The sequence below is a fragment of the Heterodontus francisci genome, chromosome 8, assembly GCF_036365525.1.
Source record: "Heterodontus francisci isolate sHetFra1 chromosome 8, sHetFra1.hap1, whole genome shotgun sequence".
NCBI classification, from domain to species: Eukaryota; Metazoa; Chordata; class Chondrichthyes; order Heterodontiformes; family Heterodontidae; genus Heterodontus; species Heterodontus francisci.
In genome coordinates this window covers 77116989-77131427 of record NC_090378.1, presented here as the reverse complement: position 1 = coordinate 77131427, position 14439 = coordinate 77116989, and the positions used below count along the sequence as shown (strand labels likewise).

Here is a 14439-nt window from a genome sequence, read left to right as displayed (position 1 = left end):
CTGAATTTATAAGTTTTAACAATTGCAATTATTTGCATCATCTTTCACTGAAACAAAAATCACATTCTTTTTAATAAAGGTCTTTAAATCTTGATGTCACATCTAACATAGTCTAACACAGTCAAGTTGGAAAAAACTTGTTTGAAGTTCTCCCCATCATACAGCCATTATGGGCACTTTGAAGACAGGAGACAGGTAATTAAAAATTAGGAAACCTCAGATAGACCCCATAAGACCCAACAACCTCTTGGCATTAAACTAATTATCTTGTTATATTTGGGAATTTAATACCATATTTACATCAGCATGATTAAAAAATGACATTATATTAAGAAAGTATAACAGGAATATGAGAGCAGCAAACATTTGGGTCAGTTCTTGACCTCCCCATCTGCAGGGCACATGCCACACAGAGTGCTCTTTCTGATCTGACCTCATCTGTATCTCTATTTTCAGATAATTTTAATCACCCCTTGGCCTGCAGCAGGGGCAATGACTGATGACTTCAGGACCTTCTAGCAAATGTTCAGAAACAGTAGTCTTCCATGCCATTCGTGGCTCAGTGGGTAGCACTCTTGCCCCTGAGCCAGAAGGTTGTGGGTTCACAACCTAGGCACACAATCTAGACTGGCACTTCAGTGCAGTTCTGAGGGCACACTGCACTGCTGAGGTGCCGTCTTTCGGGTGAGACATTAAACCAAGGCTTCATCTCCTCTTTCAGATGGCTGTAAAAGATGCTAAGCCACCATTTCACAGAAGAGTAGGGGAATTGTCCCCGGTGTTCTGGCCAATATCTATCCCTCAATCAACACCGAAATAAACAGAATATCTTGTCATTATCACATTGCTGTTGTGGGATCTTTCTGTGCACAAATGGCTGCCATGTTTCTTTCAATATGACAGTGAAGACACTTCAAAAGTACTTAACTTGTTGTAAAGTGCTTTGGGACATCATGAGGTCACAAGAAAAAAGGGTCCTGCTAAAAGGTGGCACTTAGCTTTTTCAGCCTTTGCGGCCTTGCTGCCTGTCACTTTCAACAACTCTGATCTGAGGATGGCTGGGTACAAGTACTAGGGTCCTTAGTTGTGTGTGCTGCATCATGCTTTCTCTTGGGCTTCTGACAGACGGCCAATCAGAGAAATCAACCCTGCCTCATTTGCATCATCTTTTGATGCTTGCAACTGATCCTGGAATGAGCACCTGGCCCACCTTTCAGAGAAACAATGGAAATACAGGGGTAACACAAAAGGATCAGAGATCTAGGGCGGAATTGTACCAGCCCCATGGAGCTGGGAATAGAGGCTGGGGAGCCAGTAAAGTGGCATGGGGCACAAGGGCAGGCTCCCCATGTCTTCCCGCAGGCAGTGGGACAGATCAGTGGCTGACAGATCAGCAACAGGCAGCTAAATAAGGTCATTAAACAGCCAATTGTCATGCATTTTCCTACCTTTTTCTGATTTTACCATGGGATACATGGAGGCTCAGCTCGCCTACTCAAACGAGACAAGATCTCAGTAGTAGCTGAGTTGGGGAAGGAACTGGCATCCATACTTTGAAGCTGTCTGCAGGCTGTGTGTTGAAGCGACACTATCAACTGACACTATCAAATTTGGAGGCACTGCAGAGGTTGGGGCCAAAGTGAAGTGCTGCTACTGGATGGGTGACCTCCAGGTCCAAAGCAGCCACTGGAGGCAGGACAAGGTTCTTGAGAGGCTCATCGCAGTGGAGGCTTCATCTGGCTATGGGCCTAATGCTTTCAGACTCTAACTCCGATAGTGAGAAGGAGAGTGGCACAGATATGGGGATGCAGCCACATGGAGTGGCTGTGCAGCGGCCACGGGAGCTCCAGTGGCCTAAGGAAGCCATTGGTCGTGGATAAGGAGAGCGCATAGGGGTAAGAGGGCATGTTCGCAGAAGGCACTACCTAGCTCAAAAGGTGTACTGTCAGAGGCTCAGCTTCATCGAAATGTCCAAGCACCAATGACTACAAAGACTGTGTCTCTCCAGGGAGGTGATGACGGAGCTGTGCGGTATGTTGGAGCAGGAACTGATGCCACTGGGAAATGGCGGCCACCCAATGCCTGTAGCCTTAAAGGTGACTTTGGTACACAACTTTTTCACCTGTGGTTCATTCCTGGGATCGTTTGGAGATCTATGTGGCATCTCTCAGTCAATGGTCCACTGCTGCATAAAGGAGGTCACGGATGCAATGTACCATCTGGCTGGCCAGTATATCAAGTTCACAACTTATTAGGCCACTTATCAGGCTGAAAGGGAAGTTGGCTTTGGGACCATGGCTGGATTTCCCCAGGTGCAGAGGGTCACTGACTCTAATGTGGCCATCAAGGTTCCCTCAGAGCAACCAGGCACCTTTGTAAACAGGAAAGAGTTCCACTCTGTGATCACCCTAAGCGGATCATACAGTTGTGTGTGAAATTTCTAGGAAGCTGCCATGACTCCTACATCTTTAGACAGTTTCAATTACCTCAGCTCTTCAGGTCACCCGAACGCCTTCATGGCTGGATCCTGGGAGACGAGGGGTATCCACTAAAGTCATGGCTTCTGACCCCTGTACGCAACCCCAACACAGGCACAGGACACATACAACTGCTGCCACATGACTATAAGGACCAACATCAAGCAAGCCATTGGCCTTTTGAAGATGAGGTTTAGATGCCTCATAGATCTGGGAGAGCCCTGCAATACGCACCGTCCAGGGTATCCTGCATCATTGTCGTCTGCTGCACATTGCACAACTTGGTGCTCCAAAGGGGAGTAGCACTGGAGCCAGAGGAGGATGAGCATGAGGTGCCTCAAGGTGCCATCCAATGAAGATGGTGCCATGGGGCCCAGCTCACAGTACAGTGACATGTGTGGCAGGGAGATTCTCTGATCAGCGGATACTTCACATGAAGACAAGTTTCAGTGGCCATTGAACCAAGAGGTTCTCTCCCATTGTTGGTCTTGCTGACCTTTCATCAGAGACCATTAGCATCTCTCTATACCCATCAGCACTATATGCCAAAGCCTTCTGTCAACACAGGTTCTCGTGGGGCCCTCACTTTTACATACCATCCATTTGATTTCACATCTGGTCACTGTCAATTGTTGCATAAAAATAAAAACACGAGTCATTATACATTGCATGTCAAGGCCTTTAACTCTCATTGAACATCAAAGGCTTCTTCAGTTAACAAATTATCATCACCCAGTGAAACTCCAAGTGCTATTCCATGCACTCGCTTATGGTCACTTCTACAGGGTGCTCCCCTGTGCCTGGAGTTAATGTAGAGTCAGACTGCTGCCTTTTTTGCTCCAGTGCATTAGATGGCAGTGGCTTGTGTCCTCAGGGTGCCTGAGGCCTACTGGGATCCGGCACATTTGGGGCCACCTGCATCTGTGCCGGGGCCGCCTCAGTCATTAGACTAGCATGCAGCATTGGTGTCACCGAAGAGGCCGAGAATATGCCTGTGGAAGCATCTTGAGAAGAGCCCCCATTGCCTGCAGCCTGTCCCTCCTCTGCTCCTTCAGGCCTCACATGCATTCCTGCAGTCGCCTGGAATGGTTGAACTTCTGGCGATGGGGAGCTGGCCCATCTTGCCCACACATCGCTTCATAGATCTCGTGGATGAGGCCATGCTATGGTGGTCTGTGCACACCCCCTGCCTCTACGGTGCTATGCTCCATTTGTCTCTCAATGTTGGATGCCATACATTGATATGCCAGAGATATCGAGCCACTCATGTCATGGGATGGAGTTCTCCATTATTTGTGCGTGGAACTTGACTGCTTTTGGAAACTCCAACAGATCTTCACACATTTGATGCAGCAGCTGAAGCCTCCGCTGCTTTGCTGATGACACCTGAGGCTCGCCATCTGCGTGGAGCTGTGCATCGCTGGGCCTCAACTCACTCCTCCAAGGGGAAGTGACCGCAGCTGTCATTGCTTCCATTACCTCCTCCAGCGCGTCTGTGCAGTGCTCGCCACATTTTGCCACACATTCTACAAAGCCCACCGACATGAGTGTATCTGCGCTGGCGGACAGTGAACTGGAATAAAGTGTCTTCAGATCACTTTGAAACCTGTGAACTTTCCAGTGTAGCAGGAGCCCTGGTCTGACCCTCATCTGCTGCTGTACCAAGCAAAGAGAAATGACTTAAGTGAAACGGCTACTCCTTCAACCAAACCTCCCCTTGATCAGGATTTTCCAGTGGCATTAAAGGCCCACATAGGTGCCATAGGCCACATATGGTCTGGGGAATGATTTTTTCTTTTATTCGTTCATGGGATATGGGAGTCGCTGACTAGGCCAGCATTTATTGCCTATCCCTAACTGCCCTTGCTAAGATGGTGGTGAGCTGCCTTCTTGAACCACTGCAGTCCTTGGGGTGTAAGTACACCAACAGCGCTGTTAGGAAGACAGTTCCAGGATTTTGACCCAGTGACAGTGAAGGAACGATGATATAGTTCCAAGTCAGGATGGTGTATGGCTTGGAGGGGAACTTGCAGGCGATGGTGTTCCCATGCAACTGCTGCCATTGCCCTTCTAAGTGGTAGAGATCACGGGTTTGGAAGGTCATGTCGAAGGAGCCTTGGTGAGTTGCTGCAGTACATCTTGTATATGTACACACTGCTGCCACTGGCTGTCGGTGGTAAAGGGAGTGAATGTTGAAGGTAGTGGATGGGGGTTAATCAAGCAGGCTGCTTTGTCCTGGATGGTGTCGAGCTTCTTGAGTGTTGGAGCGGCACTCATCCAGGCAAGTGGAGAGCATTCCATCACACTCCTAACTTGTGGCTTGTAGATGGTAGACAGGCATTGGGGAGACAGGAGGTGAGTTACTCGCCGCAGAATTCCTAGCCTCTGACTTGCTCTTGCAGCCACAGTATTTATGTGGTTGGTTCAGTTCCGTTTCTAGTCAATGGTAACCCCCAGGATGTTGATAGTGGGGTAATACCAGGGAACATCAAGGGGAGATGGTTAGATTTTCTCCTGTTTGAGATGGTCATTGGCTGGCACTTGCATGGCATGAATGTTACTTTCCACTTATCAGCCCAAGCCTGGATGTTGTCCAGGACTTGCTGCATATGGACACGGGCTGCGTCAGCATCCGAGGAATCCCGGATGGCGCTGAACATTATGCAACCATCAGCGAACATCCCCACTTCTGACCTTATGTTGGAGGGAAGGTCATTGATGAAGCAGCTGAAGATGGTTGGGCCTAGGGCACTGCCCTGAAGAATTCCTGCAGTAATGTCCTGGGACTGAGATGATTGACCTCCAAAAACCACAACCAGCTTCCTTTGTGCTAGGTATGACTCCAATCAGCGGAGAGTTTTTTCCCTAATTCCCACTGACCTCAGTTTTGCTAAGTCTCCTTGATGCCATACTCGGTCAAATGCTGCCTTGATGTCAAGGGCTGTCTCTCTCACCTCACCTCTGGAGCTCGGCTCTTTTGTCCATGTTTGGACCAAGGCTTTAATGAAGTCAGTAGCTAAGTGGCCCTGGCGGAACCCAAACTGAGCGTCAGTGAGCAGGTTATTAATGAACAAGTGCCATTTGATAGCACTCTTGACTACCTCTTTGCTAATGATCGAGAGTAGACTGATAGGGCGGTAATTGGCAGGGGTGGATTTGTCCTGCTTTTTGTGGATAGGACATACTTCATTGTTGGATAGATGCCAGTGTTGCAGCTGTACAGAAACAGCTTGGCTCGGGGTGTAGCTAGTTCTGGAGCACAAATCTTCAGTACTATTGCCTGAATTTTGACAGGATCCATAGCCTTTGCAGTATCCAGTGCCTTCAGCTGTTTCTTAATATTACGTGAAGTGAATTAGATTGGTTGAAGAGTGGCATCTGTGATGCTGGGGACCTCAGGAGGAGGCCGAGATGGATCATCCACTTGGCACTTCTGGCTGAAGATGGATGCAAATGCTTCAGCCTTGACTTTTGCACTGATGTGCTGGACTTCCCCCATCATTGAGGATAGGGATATTTGTGGAGCCTCCTCCTCCTGCTGGTTGTTTAATTGTCCACCACTATTCACGGTTGGATGTGGCAAGACTGCAGAACTTAGATCTGATCCATTGGTTGTGGGATCGCTTAGCCCTGTCAATCACATGCTGCTCCCACTGTTTGGCACGCAAGTAGTCCTGTGTTATAGCTTCACCAGGTTAATACTTCATTTTTAGGTATGCCTGGTGCTGCTCCTGCCATGCCCTCCTGCACTCTTCAATGAACCAGGGTTGGTCCTCTGGCTTGTGGCAATGGTAGATAGGGGGATATGCTGGGCCATGAGGTTACAGATTGTAGTTGAATACAACTCTACTGCTGATGGCCCACAGCGCCTCATGGATGGACAGTTTTGAGTTGCTAGATCTGTTCGAAATCGATCCCATTTAGCACGGTGGATGCAACCAAAGCTTTACTCGTTCTCCATAGCTTCTACACCAGTCTCGCCCTCAAAAACAGATTGCCCTGCCGTGATCCATCTGATCTCCATGGCCTCCTCCTCCATTGGTGTCACCACGGCGATGAACGGCATTTCACCTGACGCTCCCTAGCATTCTGGGTGTACTTCTCCTGTAAGCATAGACATAGGCTGTGTCACTCCTGTAAGTGCAGCACCATGCTCCTGGGCTGCCATTGCAAGACGGCCATTCAGCCATCTCAATGCAGCATTCACCCTGACTGAGCATGGGGTTCGGGTGCAAGTGAACTGGGCACCTCAATGGGGACATGATGCCTGGTGTTGCCCCCTGCAAAGGTCTACCAACTGGCCTCACGTCTCATGGGTGCCTTTTAATTAATGCTGGCCTTTCAGTTGGAAACTCTCAATGACACTTTCCAGATGGTATCAGGTCATTAAATCTCTTCCTACACTGGATCCAGGTTCTTGCAATGTCCCCTCGGCTGCTTACGATGTCTGCTACCTCCAGCCATGCCTACCTGGTGAGACTTGCTGGTCTCCTGCTCCTGGAAACAGGACCTATCTCCCTTCTCAGATTGCTTGTAAAAGTGCCTCCAGGGAACTGTTGCTGAATCGTGCAGTGACCCTTTCTCGCTCTGACGCTATTGCTTTGTTGCTTTCTTTGTTGTTGACCCCCTCCTTCTTGCCTGTCTTCGACCTGCCTGACTGCTGCACATGTGCCTTTAAAAATGGCAGCTACGTGTGAACTGCTGGAACTAGGACCCTCCCATCACCTTTAATTGACTGGCTCCCCTGCCTGCAGGCCCTTAATTGGCTGTTGCTGGTAAAATGCCATAGGAAAGTTCCACCGCCTGCCAGTGCTTGCTGATAACCTGCATTTCTGTCCCATTAGTAAAATTCAGGCCCTAGTGTAACAGATTGTCACCTTTTTTTGTTTAAGAATGAATTGTGTCTAAGAGGTGTGTCTTAATTCATTAGACTATCAGAAACAGAATATATTCACCTGTAAGAACAAATCAAATAGAATTCAGTGATTAAGTGGTTGGGAAGTAGTGCATTAAATGCAAGGCACCAAAGTAAGAAAATGTAGTTTTCATTCCTCCATTCTCTTAAATGGCCAATCTTGCCCATTTTGTTACAGAAAGATAAAATCTAGATGCAGGCTCGGGGTGGGGGAGGATAATTCTCATTCTGGGGGCACACAAAAAGTTGATGGTTGAGGCTTAGTCTCCCATTATATAACTCACCTGATTTTTCTCTCCAATGACTTCAATGCAAAGGAAAATTGGGTGGGGTGTATGACTGACAGGCTGATCCTCAACTGCCAGTTTTTCACCCTCACCCAAAATGAAAATTATCCCATGATCTTTACTTGTGCATCTCTTTGTGGTTGGCCAAGAACAGTACTAGAACATGGCTGAAATTTTACGGCCCAACCCCAGGATTGGGCTGACGGAAGGGGATGGGGGAGGGCGGTGGGGGAATGCAAAATGGTGTAGAATGGCGGGGGTGCTGTGCCCTTCACCTTCCCAGCCTTGCTGCCTGCTTGCGGATGGGCCCTCCTGATCGGGCACCCTGTGCCCCATGGATAGTACCCCCCAGCCACACTGACTGCCCCTGCTAAAATACCACCCCCCCCACCCTACTGTTCAACCACCGACCCCCCGCCCTTGCCAAGACTCACTTTCATAGCCACCTCTCCTTCCTCAGCAACTGTCGCCAGTCCGACTTATTCCACATGGAATCCAACTAAAATTCCACCCTTCATGTTTCGGATCCATCCATGATAACTGACATTTCATAGATATTCAGCGTTCCTTGAACCGCTGTTCTTGCTGTAACCTGAAATCCACACTCAGTGCCATGAGCTGCCACATACACATTCTCAATCTTTCTCTTTAGCAGCACCGACCCACTCTATCTCAAAACTGTCCTGGACCACAGTTTTATTTCATACTGCCTCTCATGCGACACCTTAACAAAAAACTTTTTTCTTCCTTTCAGGTGTGAAGAATCACAAGCTCCAAGAAATCATGAGTACCAACACCCCTCCAAATCTTTCTTCCTCTTCACTTCCCTTTGACCCCATTCCTTCTTTGAATCTCACCCCTTGCCATGTATTCACGATACTCTCCGACCTTTCCTTCTTTGACTCTGAACGATCTGTCCTTAGCAAAGGCCTCAGCTTCATCCCCTCATGCCCCCACTTCAATGAATTTCGAGCTTGGCATGACATTGAGCTCTTCTTTTGTCGCCTTCACCACCGCAGCCACCTGTTTGGCCTGGATTCCTCCCCCCGCACAGCAGACCCTTTTACCCATCTCCAGTATTCTTCCTTCACCTGGACCCTTCCTTCTGGCCTCTTACCCTTCTCTTGATCTTTTCATTGACAGCTGCTGGCATGACATCGGCTGTCTCAATTTCTCCGCTCCCCTCACTCACTCTAACCTGTCTCCCTATGAACTTGCTGCACTCTGTTCTCTCAGGTCCAACTCTAACATTGTCATCAAACCTGCCAACATGGGCAGTTCTGTTGTTGTCTGATGAACTGACCTCTACCTAGCAGAGACCAAACACCAACTCTCCGACAATTCCTCCTACCTCCCTCTGCACCATGACCCCACCACCGAACATCAAGCCATTGTTTCTAGGACTGTCACTGACCTTATCTTCCCTCCACTGCTTCCACCCTCACAGTCCCCCAACCCTGAACAGCCCGCTTCTACCTCCTTCCCAAGTTCCACGAACAGGACTGCTCTGGTAGACCTATCATTTCAGCCTGTTCCTGCCCCACTGAACTGATTTCTTCCTATATCGATTCTACATTTTCTTCCCTTGTCCTGTTTCTTCCCACCTACATACGTGACATTTCTGATGTCCTGCTTCACTTTAACAGTTTCCAATTTCCTGGCCCTAACCATCTCCTCTTCACCAATGACGCCCAATCTCTCTATACCTCCAGCCCCCACCACAACGGTATTAGGGCTCTTCACTTCTTCCTTGCACAGAGGCCCAACCACCCTCCATCCACCACCACTCTCCTCCACCAGGCTGAACTTGTCCTCACATTGAACAACTTCTCCTTTAACTCAACTCACTTCCTCCAAATAAAAGGTGTTGCTATGGGTACCCTCATGGGTCCTACTTATGCCTGCCTTTTTATGGGATATGTGAAACATTCCAAGTTCCAGTCCTACTCAGCACCCTCCCTCATCTCCTTTTCCAGTGCATTGATGATGTCGTTTCCTGCTTTTGTCCTGAACTGGAAAACTTCCATCAATTTTGCTTCCAATTTTCACCCTTCTGCTATCTTCACATGGTCCATCTTTGACTTTTCCATTCCCTTCCTCATCTTCTCTGTCTCCATTTCTGGGGATAGGCAATCAACAAATATTCATTATAAGCCCACTGACTCCCACAGCTACCTCAACTACACTTCCTCAGATCCTGCTTTCTGTAAGGACGCCATTCCATTCACCTAGTTTCTTCGTCTCCGTTGCATCTGTTCTGATGATGGAACCTTCCATACCAGTGCTTTTGATATGTCTTCTTTTTTCCTCAACCAAGAATTCCTCCCCCCACCGTGGTTGCCAGGGGCCTCGACCGTGTCTGTCACATTTCCCACACTTCTACTTTCAGCCCCTCCGCTCCCTCCCAGAGCTAAGATAGGGTTCTCCCTTGTCCTTATCTTCCATCCCACCAGCCTCCATATTCAACAGATCATCCTCTGCCATTTCTACCATCTCCAGCATAATGCCACAACAAAACACATCTTCCTCTTCACTTTCAGCATTCTGAAGCAACCGTTCCCTCTGCGACACACTGGTCCACTCCTCAATCACCCCCCGACACCCTATCCCCTTCCCACGGCACCTTTCCATGCAAGCGCAGGAGTTGCAAAACCTGCCCTTTTATCTCCTCTCTCCTCACCGTCCAAGGCCCCAAGCACCTTCCAGGTGAAACAGAGATTTATGTGTACTTATGTGTACTTCTTTCAATTTAGTATACTGTATTTGCTACTCACAATGCGATCTGCTCCACAGTGGGGAGATCAAATGCAGATTGGGTGCCCACTTTGCGGAACACCTCCGTTCAGTCTGCAAGCATGACCCTGAGGTTCTAGTCGCCAGTCATTTAAAATCTCCACCTTGCTCCACACTGACCTCTCTGCCCTTGGCCTACTGCAGTGTTCCAGTGAAGCTCAAAGTAAGCTCGAGGAACAGGACCTCATCTTTCAATTTAGGCACTTTGAAGCCTTCTGGATTCCACATCGAGTTCAACAATTTCAGACCATAACCTCTGCCCCATTTGTTTCCTTTCTCTTTGTGGGTTTTGGTTTTATTCTCGTTTTTCTCTTGTTTTTGCTTTCAGATGGCAGCTGTTCAACATTCTGCCATTCACAACACCTCGAGACACATCTTTTGTTTCTTTACTGGTCCCACTACCACCCACTTTGGCTCTACACCACAAACTCTTTTGTTATTTAATCTTTCCTGTCTTCCACCTTATTAGACCTTCTCGTTTGTTCTTTTCCACTGTCCCCCATTTCACCTGCTTAAGACATTTATAACTCTTCCCAGTGCTGATGAAAGGTTTTTGACCTGCAACATTCTCTCTACACAGATGCTGCCTGACCTGCTGTGTAGTTCCAGCATTTTCTGGTTTTATTTCAGATTTCCAGCATCTGCAGTATTTAGCTTTTGCCATTCAGCCCAAAACAATCTGTATTGGTGTTTATCCTCTACACCTGCTTTTGCTATTATAATTTATTGAAAGAAGTATAATTTATCCTTCAAAAGAACCTTGAATTTCAACTTGTTAAATTATAGCATGGAAATTGGCCTTCATAGAATATTCCTGCTATTTTAGCAGAAGCGTTAGCACATTTAAAATAAATGAGTTAACATCTGTGTTAAAATAGAATCTGTGTTAAAATACGAATGTATATGAACACATTGAATACAAAAACACAAGAAATAGGAGAAGTAGACCATATGGCCCATTGAGCCTGCTCTGCCATTCAATACGGTCATGGCTGATTTTGGGCTTCAATTCCACTTTCCTGCCCGCTCCCCATAATCGCTTGATGCCATGCGAGACCAAATATCAATCTATCTATCCCAGCCTTAAATGTACTCAATGATGGAGCATCCAAAATCCTCTGGGGTAGAGAATTCCAAAGATTCACAAACCTTTGAGTGTAGTAATTTCTCCTCATCTTAGTCCTGAATGATTGGCCCCTTATCCTGAGAATGTGTCCCTGTGTTCTAGATTCCCTGACCAGTGGGAATAATCTCTCAGCTTCTACCCTATCAAGCCCTTTCAGCATCTTGTATGTCTCAATTAGATCGCCTCTCATTCTTCTAAACTCCAGAGAATATAGGGCCAATTTACTCAGCCTCTCATCATAGGACAACCCCTCATCCCAGGGACCAATTTAGTAAATCTTCGCTGCACACAGTATTCCAGGTGCAGTCTCACCAAAGCCCTGTACAATTTTAGTAAGACTTCTTTATTCCTGTACTCCAATCCCCTTGCAAGAAAGGCCAACATGCCATTTGCCTTCCTAACAGCCTGCTGCACCTGCAGGTTAACTTTGTGCGTTCCTTGTATGAGTACCCCCAAGTCTCTCTGAACAGCAACACTTATCAGTTTCACACCTTTTGAAAAATATTCTGCTTTTCTATTTTTACGACCAAAGTGAACAACTTCACACTACATTATACTACATTTGCCATCTTGTTGCCCACTCACTTAACTTGTCTATATCTCTTTTCAAACTCTCTACATCCTTCCTGCAGCTTACCTTTCCACTGAGCTTTGTATCATCAGCAAACGTAGATACATTACTCTCTGTCTCTTCATCCAAGTCATTAATATTGACTGTAAATAGCTGAGGCCCCAGCGCTGACTCTTGTGGCACCCACTATTCACTGCCTGCCAACTTGTAAATGCCCCATTTATGCCCACTCTCTGCTTCCTGTCTGTTAACCAATCGTCTATCCACGCTAATATATTACCCTCAACACCATGAGCCCTTATCTTGCCTATTAATCTTTTATGTGGCACCTTATTGAAAGCTTTTTGTAAATCCAGGTATACTACATCTACTGGTTCCCCTTTATCTACCCTACTAGTTACATCCTCAAAAAACTCTAATAAATTTGTCAAACAGGATCTCCCTTTAGTAAAACCATGCTGACTTGTTCTAATTATACTATGTTTCAAGACATACCTCTAATAATGATATCATCTGTTAGCATTCCAAATCCTGAGGCATGATATTCTCCCGGAAAAATTACCACTGTGTCACCACTGAAGCAACTATCCAGGGATGCATCTAAGTTGTCATGTTGTTGAATCAGTGTATTAGCAGAGAAATCCTTAACCTGCAGAAAGCAAGCGTAACTGTAACCTAATAACTGCATTCAATATGAAAGTAAGTATGCCCTTGTGTGATCAATGACTGGTCATTTTCACTCCTATATTTGAGACAAGGAAGCTCTCAAATGAAAACATACTCCAACATACTACAGGCAAAGTAAATAATACAAATGAGAAAAATGGAGCTGCCAATTTGCATGTGGAAGTGGAACAAATGAAAAAGAATGTTGGATTGTTTATTCTGGTGTGCAGTCTTCTTCATGTTTTGATTGAGGTTCAACCTCAAATAGAAATAGGACATTGCAACATCCACATACAAATTCACCTGGACTGCCTCCAAAAAATTTCTACAGTCAATAGGTTACCTTCCTCCACGCTGATGTATGTTATAACCTTATTTACACCTGTACGAAGTATGGGGTTTTATAGAAGAATAGGTTTTTATATATTGTTCATGTAACTGAATTTTAGGCACCGTAATATATATTTGTGTGTTGTGGGATCTTTTGGGAAGCAAGGAATTGAACTGCTGGTATGTGGAAAGCTGAATTGTTTAAATTAAGCGATGTCACGCGATGATTAAGGACAATATGCTAGTGGAGACCTGACACTTATAGAAACAAAGGGCAGAATATTGGAACAATCCAGGATGATTGGATGGAAGTGAGAACAGTTTAGAAGAATTAAGTCTGTCTGGAGAATGTGTAATTCAAGACTACAAGACAGTCACAGGGGTGCAGTTAAAGGATCCCACTGTCAAAAACAAGGCTACATTTGCTGATAACATATCAACTAGGTGGAGCAGTACTTACACATGCAGGAATGCAGCCTTAGGCACTGAAAAGTCACTGTCTGTGACATTTCAGACAGCTGCTAGGATTAAAGATGGCACTGCTGAATTTATCACAAAAAACTAATTAAATTCACTTGCTGCAATCCCAACCCAAACAATATCCCACTTCTCTTCCCTGGCGCTACCTCCCGCACCCATCTGCTCGCTCACGGCCTTGCCGCTGGCTTCCCTCAGCCACTTGCTCCCCACTTCAATCCCCATCCGCACCCCCACCTCCCCTCCCTCCCCACTCGTCGGCCACTTGCTCCCCCTCGCCACTTCATCCCCATCAGCTGCTCGCTCTGCTCACTGCTTCAAACTCCCACCACCCCCAACTTGTTGGCCACTCGCTCCCCCTCGCCGCTTCATCCCCATCAGCCGCTTGCTCCGCTCACAGCTTCAAACTCCCACCCCACCCCTGTCGTTGGCCACTCGCTCCAGGCCTCGCTGTTTCATCCCCCCCCCCCGGCTCCTGCTCCCCACGGGGGAAGCGGGCGATAGAGAGAGAGAAAGCAGCAAGATCAGGATAGGCAGGGAGACTGCAAGCGAGAGACTGGGGGGCGGAGGGGGGGGGAGAAGTGGTGTTGGGTTCCCGCCAGGTGTGGGGCTGGATAATGTTCCAGTGCGGCTGCGCGATGATGTTTTCTCACGCATGCGCGAATCAGTCCCCGCAAGAACGTAGGCTGCGCATTCGCAGCATCTTACTGACAGCAAGTGACCATTCTGCGCATGTGCGCAGCTGGGAGCGCTCTGATGATGTTGGTGCGCCTGATGCATTGCCAGGAGTCACTTTG

At 47.2% G+C, this 14439-nt stretch overlaps 1 protein-coding gene across 1 annotated transcript in view; it reads right to left on the bottom strand.

The window, feature by feature from the left end:
- LOC137373212 (testicular spindle-associated protein SHCBP1L-like) overlaps positions 1-14439 on the bottom strand; it is a 111907-nt gene that overhangs the window by 16041 nt on the left and 81427 nt on the right. The window contains exon 7 of the mRNA XM_068038067.1: positions 12665-12818. Within this exon, the coding sequence (XP_067894168.1) occupies positions 12665-12818 (154 nt within the window). The remainder of the gene's footprint in view (positions 1-12664; positions 12819-14439) is intronic.